General features: G+C 45.1%; 1 protein-coding gene across 4 annotated transcripts; it reads left to right on the top strand.

Moving 5' to 3' along the window:
- Positions 1-940: 940 nt before the first annotated feature.
- Positions 941-7707, top strand: FAM53C (family with sequence similarity 53 member C; the record flags this gene model as incomplete). 4 transcript variants are annotated; one of them, XM_080703825.1, is made up of 4 exons in its annotated part: positions 941-988; positions 1540-1597; positions 4115-4899; positions 7450-7707. In XM_080703825.1, 4 exons carry the CDS (start codon positions 941-943, stop codon positions 7705-7707), a joined length of 1149 nt encoding a protein of 382 aa, XP_080559951.1. The 4 variants fall into 4 exon arrangements, with proteins under 4 accessions (XP_080559951.1, XP_080559950.1, XP_080559953.1 ...); XM_080703824.1 differs by lacking the exon at positions 941-988 and adding an exon at positions 1060-1137; XM_080703827.1 differs by lacking the exon at positions 941-988 and adding an exon at positions 1060-1137 and having other exon boundaries at positions 4748-4899.
- Positions 7708-8012: the final 305 nt, after the last annotated feature.

The following is an 8012-nucleotide window of genomic DNA, read 5'->3' on the forward strand; positions in this document are numbered from 1 at the left end:
CTTGAAGGCTATTTTCTGCTAAGTGTTAGTTTGATTCTATTAGAGATTGAACATGAGAAATAATTTTTTTTTTTGGTACTAGGGATTGAACCAAGGGGCATTCTACCTCCAAGCTACACCCCCCAGTTCAATTTTCTCTTATTTGGAAGCAGGGTCTCACTAGGTTGCTGAGAGCCTTGCTAAGTTTTCGAGGCTTGCTTTGAACCTGCGATCCTCCTGTCTCAGCCTCCCAAGTACTGGGATGACAAGCGTGGGCCACCAGGCCCAGCTGAGAAAGAATCTTGATTACTTATATTCACTATCTTTTAGTCAAATCAAGCTAAAAACATAGTTGAAGTCACAAAGTTTTAAATACCTAGAGTTGAAATGTAATTAGAATTACTCTTGCCATTTCCTTATTTTCATCCCCTTGTATAGGAGAATATACACAGTATCTGCTGGAAAATAATATCAGGCTGTGGAAGGATATAAAATCCTTTTTATTTATGCCTATAAATATTCTTTATGTACTCTTATTTCTATAGTTTAGGGGAAGGGTACTTCTATTGGCTTCTGACTGAAAGATAAAATATTGGACTAATCAGGATTGAAATAACCATTTGGGCTCTGTTTCTAGGTGGTTCTGGTATTCCAGGTAGAAATAAGAGGACATGAGCCGGGTTAGGAATGGTAAATTCATTTCAACTTGCTTGCCAACTCCACTTTATTTTACTAGATATCTAAAGTGCCAAGTTCAGAATGTGTCTGAGGCTATGTTTAGGCTTAGCAGGGAAGAGCTATGATCAATTAATGATGTCTGCCAGAGGCTTGGCATACAGGTGCTGTGGTATGTGTGCCATGCACTTTCCATCTCTGGACCAGGTATATCTCTAATATCACTTGGGGCCGGTCCCTCTGTAATTGGCAGACTCAGCAGGCATGACTGGAGAGGGAAGTCCCAATGGTGCTAGAATGGTGCTGCAGTGGCAGAAGACGGCTCACGAGTGAGGTCTGGAAGAACGACAGGAAAGACATCCATCATTTGCTCCAAAGTGTGCAAGTCAAATCCTGGGGAGAATCATGATAACCCTGATCACTGAGCAGCTACAGAAGCAGACTCTGGATGAGCTGAAATGCACACGCTTCAGCATCAGTCTGGTAAAAGACCAGTCTTCCGGCTTCTCTATAACCCCCTCCCCCTTTTTTCTGAGGCTGTTTGTTGCTTCTGCTTTACCCTTGTCCTGTGTTGTATGAATTATTTATTGTATTTTTACTAGAAGAGCCCACTAAAAGGCCCAAAACCCAGCCCAAAAGGAAGGGGGTAGGTATTTTTCTACTGCTAGAGAAGGGAAGACCAAAACTTGGGTGGACAAGGGTTTGAGAAAATGGAAGATGTGGATTGTTTTACTCACTAATTTTGGGAAGACAATAGGAAGAGAACACTTAGGAGCCTCTAACACCCATGTAGCCCGTTAATTTCAGGGAAGCATTGAAGAGGGCTTTCTAGAAATCTGTTAGTGTCCTGAGCCCAAATCATGATAGATATTCTTTCTCTCTCAGCCTTTGCCTGATCATGCAGACATCTCCAACTGTGGGAACCCTTTCCAGCTTGTGTCTGGTAAGGTATCATGTGTGTGTTTTGTGTATGTTTGCTCATGCCTCTGCCCACATGTTTCTTTCATTGATTTCCAGTGACCAGGACTAACTAGCCTACCTCTAGAACTTTCTTGCCAGAGTCCAACTTCTGAGATTGGCACTTGCCTCCATTTTACCGCCCCAAATTAGTTATCTTTTAGTTTGCTCTTATTCTAGCTTATTGGATCCTTCTTTCCTTCCTACCTTCCTTCCTTCCTTCTTTCCTTTCTTCTCTGGTACTGGGAATTGAATCCAGGGGCATTCTACCTCCAAGCTATACCCCCAGTCCTTTTTATTTTTTGTTTTGAAACAGGGTCTTGATAGGTTGCTGAGTTGTTGAGACTGACCTCAGACCTGTGATCCTGCCATCTCAGCCTTCCATGTACTAGGATTACATGCAGGCACTGCCATTCTCACCCGCCCTTCCCCACCTTTAACTTCATACAGCTAGATCTTTCCCTGTCAGTGTGCAGAGCATTTCCTTATTTAATGTAGCTTCATATTATTGTACTGAATGGATATGCCATAATTCAGTTAACCAGTCTCCTATTAATGTATAGTTAGGTTATTTCCAATCTTCTATTCACTATACAAGACTATAGTGAACAACCTTGCATAGATGATATTTTGTGTGTGTGTGGTGCTGGGGATTGAACCCAGGGGCATTCTACCTCCAAGCTACACCCCCAGCCCAATTTTTTATTTTTTATTTTGAAACAGAGTCTCATTAAGTTACAAAGGGCCTCACTAAGTAGCTGGGGATGTCTGCAAACTGCAATCCTCCTGTTTCAGCCTCCCAAGTACTGATATTACAAGCCTGCGCCACCACGCCCGGCCATAGATAGTTTTTCACATATGAAAATATATCTGAGAGCTGGGCATGGTGGCACATACTTGTAATCTCAGTACTTGGGAAGCTGAGACAGGAGAATTGCAGATTTACAGCCAGTCTTCTCAACTTAGACTCTTCGTAACTTAGACCCTGTTTCAAAATAAAAATAAAATAGGACTAGGGGTGTAGCTCAGAGGTAGAATGCCCTTAAGTTCAATCCCTAGTAATATACGCATACACACATATATAAATAAAATAGGGCTAGGGGAGTAGCTCAGAGGTAGGTAGAATGCCCTTGGGTTCACTCCCTAGTACCACACAAACACACAAATATATATATATCTGAGGTATAAATTCCTAGGTTATGAGTTAATCAGAGGGTCTATGATCATGGGCATAGCTAGTAGACAAGCAGAACTTTGATCCATGCTGCTGGACTATTCTACATCTCGGGGTACCTGGCAAGAGAAGTAAGTTGGTTAAAGCACCTTCTTCATTCAGTCTCTTCCTCCTATTTATACTTGTTGAGAGTATGTATAAATACATATGTGTTTATATATATACTATTTATAAATAAATATATATGTTTATATATATTATATATATAAAAGGAGTACCCTATATACTCCTATTTATACTTCCTCCTATAAATACTTGTTGAGAGCCAGGTGTTGTACCTTAAGGACCCATGGCCCTCAAGTTTAGTAGGGGGAAGAACAACTGGCTAAAAAGAGTTTTTTATAAGTTTTGCCATGATCAAGCTTGAGTTCATATATTTGTCATTTGCTCCAAATATCCAGCTTTTGCAGGATTCCAGACAGGTAGCCATAAAAGCTTGGAGTAGGCCCTTTGTCCCTTAATATGCTCTTTCCCAAAAGTTGATCTTAGTTAGAATGCAGTGAATAGGATCAATCCTTTTAGCCCATTTCTCCTTTTTTCCCTTGGTCCTCCCATCTACTTGGCTTTAAGAGAAGACAGAGGAGAAGGGAATCAAATTATATGGGTGGCCAGACAGAAAGGACCATGGGCAGCCACAGTGTTGGAGTTTTCCAGGCACAGGTTCTGCCATGAAAGGCCTTCCTCGTCCTGTTTACTTTCCCTAGGAATAAAAGTGATCTCCTACCTGCTTAATTACGTCTTACTTCTTGGCAGTCCTGAATTCTGTCTTGGTCCTGTTGACATGTGAGAAGAGAAAAAGGCAAGGAAGGAGATATAAGCCCGCTTTTCATAATCTAGGCTGGGAGCAGGGGCAGGTGGTTAGCAAATGGGTTGGTGGGCTGGAGTGTGGGGATATGCAGAGGACACACAGAGGCACATTTGTTTCTGTAGACATGTTTTACCTTTGAGAGGGAGTGGCAGGCAGCATATGAAATGCATATTTGATTCCAGGTGGTTTCTCACAGTGGAGGCAGTATAGCTTAGTGGGTAAGCAACTTAGCCTTGGCATCAGACAGACGTGGGTTTGAATCTTTCCTTGGTCTTTGATTTTTAAGTGATCTGGAGCAAGTTACTAAACTTCTCTCACTTGTGAAATGAGAATAATCATAATACCTTCCTTATGGAGATTTTTGGGAAACCACATGAAGTCCTCAGTACATTGTATGGCATATAAATTCTTATAAACTGTTAGCTATCATTAATACTGTTTTTATTATAAATGACTTCCAGAAGGTGCTTCCTGGAGGGGCCTGCCCCACTGTTCCTGTGCTGAGCTCCAGGACAGCCTCAACTTCAGCTACCACCCCTCAGGCTTGAGCCTGCACCTTAGACCACCCAGTCGGGGAAGCTCTCCACAGGAGCAGCCCCTCTCCCAAGTCCTAAGCCCTGAACCCCCAGACCCAGAGAAACTTCCTGTGCCCCCTGCTCCTCCATCCAAGAGGCACTGCCGCTCACTCTCAGTGCCCGTGGACCTGTCTCGCTGGCAGCCAGTGTGGCGGCCCGCCCCCTCCAAGCTGTGGACTCCCATCAAGCACCGGGGCAGTGGTGGAGGGGGTGGGCCGCAGGTGCCTCACCAGAGCCCTCCGAAGCGGGTCTCCAGCCTCAGGTTCCTCCAAGCTCCCAGTGCCTCTTCTCAATGTGCCCCAGCCCACAGACCCTATAGCCCTCCTTTCTTCAGCCTGGCCCTGGCCCAAGATTCTTCTCGCCCTTGTGCCACCTCCCCTCAAAGTGGCTCCTGGGAGAGTGATGCTGAATCCTTGTCACCTTGCCCACCCCAGCGCCGCTTCTCCTTGTCACCCAGCCTGGGCCCCCAGGCAAGCCGCTTCTTGCCCTCCGCCCGGAGCTCCCCTGCATCCTCCCCAGAACTGCCCTGGCGACCTCGAGGTCTCCGCAACCTTCCCCGAAGCCGCTCACAGCCTTGTGATCTGGATGCTCGCAAAACTGGGGTCAAGCGGCGCCACGAGGAAGACCCCCGGCGTCTGCGGCCTTCCTTGGATTTTGACAAGATGAATCAGGTGGGACCAGTGACACTAGGGGAACTTGGAAATGAAAGGACCTTGTTTTCTTGCTCCTTTTGAGCTGTTCCCTAGTTCTCCACCCTCCTGGCAGGGTCTCCCTGGGAGCTCTTTTTTGTTGGCTTTTGCTAGAGTGACCTGCCATTCTAGTTTGTATAGGATTATTCTGTTTGGGGCACTGAAAGTCTTTTATCCTATGAGATTTCTCATTCCTGGGGAGAAACTAGAATGAGACCCATGTTAAACCTTCCAATAAGGATCCCAGATTGTCCTGCCAGAGGCACTTTCCCTTCTGTGAGAGTGCTTAGACCACAAAAGTCCCATAACCAGTGCCCAACTCTACCTTGTGCTATGGGCTGTGCTGATGTTTATATGTTCAGCAAATGTTTTCTGGCTTCCTAGTTGTATGCACTTGCTCATTTTTTCCATGTACTTCTTTTTATTTTTTATTTTATTTTATGTTTTTGTGTGTGTGGTACTGGAGGTGGAACCCAGAGGCTTTCTACCTCTAGGCTATCCTCCCAGACCTATTTTTTATATTTTATTTGGAAACAGGGTCTCACTAAGTTTCTGAGAGCCTCACTAAGTAGCTGAGGCTGCCTTCGAACCTGTGCGATCCTCCTGTCTCAGCCTCCCAAGTGCGGGTATTACAAGCGGGCACCACCACGCCCGGCTTCACGTACTTCTTTTTAAACCACTGGGTTATAAGCCTTTTTGAAGATTGGCTCACTTATTCACGCAGTCATCAAGCCATGCAGTGAGTGCTTACTAAAAGCCTGCTATGTACTTGATTCTGACTAGGCACTGGCAGAACAGAGTAGCAGAATAAGCAGCTGATGCTGATGTTCCAATCTGTGTGGAGCTTAAAAATGAGTGGGTTTTTAATTTTATTTTATTTTATTTTTGCGGTACTGGGAATGGAACCCAGGGGCATTGTACCTCCAAGCTACACCCTCAGCCCTATTTTTTTAGTCTTTTTACTTATTTATTTTACAGTACTGAGGATGAAACCCAGGGAAATCCTACCTCTGAGCTACATCCCCAGCCCTATTTTTTATTCTTTATTTTGAAACAGGGTCTCACTGAGTTGTGAAGGGCCTCGCTAGGTAGCTTAGGCTGTCTGCAAACCATGATCATCCATTCTCAGCCTCACAAATGCTGGGATTACAAGCGTGTACCACCACACCTGGCCAAAAATGAGTGTTATTCTTTAAGTTGATAGAAACCATGGGTTCTTAGCTGGTTGTAGTTGCCTATGCCTATAATCCTAGTACTTAGAAGACTGAGAGAGGAGAGTCACAGGTTCCAAGCCAGCCTCAGCAACATAGCAAAACCCTCAGTGACTTAATGAGACCCTGTTTCAAAACAAAAAGATTAAGTTTGGCATGGTGGTACATGCTTGTAATCCTAGTACTTGGGAGGTTGAGACAGGAGGATCCGGGTTTGCGGCCTGCTTCAGGTATTTAGTGAGGGTCTCTATAATTTAGTGAGACCCTATTCCAAAATAAAGAATAAAAAATAAGACTGAGAGCCAGGCATGGTGGTGCACGCCTGTAATCCCAGCATTTGTAGGCTGAGACAGGAGGATCATGGTTCGTGGCCAGCCTCAGCTACTTAGTGAGGCCCTTGCAACTCAGTGAGACCCTGTTTCAAAAATAAAGAATAAAAAATAGGGTTGGAGGTGTAGATTGGAGGTAGAATGTCCCTGGGTTCCAACCCAGTACCACAAATAAATAAATAAGTAAATAAATAAATAAATAAATAAATAAATAAGGTGGAAGATGTAGCTCTGAGGTACAATGCCCTGGGTTCAATCCCCAGTACTGCAAAACAAAGAAAAAAAGATTAACCAGGCATTGTGGCACATACCTGTAATCCCAGTACTTGGGAAGATGAGACAGGAGGATTGTAGGTTTCTGGCCAGCCTCAGCAACTTAGTGAGATCCTGTTTCAAAGTAATAAATAAGAGCTGGGTGTGGTGGTACATGCTTGTAATCCCAGCATTTGGGAGGCTGAAACAGGAGGATTACGCAGGTTCGAAGCCAGCCTCAGCTACTTAGTGAGGCCTTTTGAAACTCAGTAAGACCTTTTTTCAAAATAATGAATAAAAAATAGGGCTAGGGGCGTCACAGTACCGCAACAAAACAAAACAAAAAAAAACAAAACAAAAAATACCCAAAAAACAAAGTAATAAAAATAAAAACAATTGAGCTGGTAGAAACCCCCAGTTCAACCCCCAACCACACACATACATACACATACACGATTAAAAAAGGGCTGGGGGTTCTAGTTCAGAGGTAAAATGCCCTTGGCTTTAATCCCCAGTACCACATAAAAAATAAAATAAAAAAGAAAATTATAGGTTCTTTCCTCAGAGAAATGTGCTGCTTGTACACTAAATTTTCCAAATTTTATCAAGGAGTTTACAGACCTCACCCTAAAGCCTAGGATTCCTGCCTTTAAGTGTAATTGAGAGGGGGTACTTTGAAATACATCTTAGGATGTTTTGGGAAGTTAGTATCTTTCTTAACTTTGTTGTTTGTTTGACAGAAACCATACTCAGGAGGTCTCTGTCTCCAAGAAACAGCCCGGGAAGGCAGCAGCATCTCTCCACCGTGGTTCATGGCCTGTAGCCCTCCACCTCTCTCTGCTTCCTGCAGCCCCATTGGGGGTTCCTCCCAGGTGCTGAGTGAAAGCGAAGAGGAGGAAGAGGGGGCTGTACGGTGGGGGCGGCAGGCACTGAGCAAGCGGACACTGTGCCAGCAGGACTTTGGGGACCTGGACTTGAATCTGATTGAGGAGAACTAAAACTGAGAGGCTACTTCCTGGGGCCACACAGACTGACTCTTATGGCTACTAACGTGTCGAGGCCCCAAGGCTGAGGGCCCAGCCTGGGAATGGGGGTGAGTGGAGGGCTCCGACTCAGGGCAGCCGGAAATCTTCTCGCTCCAGCAAGCTCGACCATGCCAAGAGACTGGCCGGGACAAGATAAACGGAGCTGGTGGCGGGAGGGACAGCCCCAGAGCAGACCCTTCCCATGGCGGCCCTGAGTGTGAGTATCCCTGCCACCGAGAGAGCAACGGGCAGGGAAGGAAGGGGTCTGCTGACCCCAG

Source organism: Muscardinus avellanarius (assembly GCF_963383645.1).
Source record: "Muscardinus avellanarius genome assembly, chromosome: 1".
Taxonomy (NCBI): Eukaryota; Metazoa; Chordata; class Mammalia; order Rodentia; family Gliridae; genus Muscardinus; species Muscardinus avellanarius.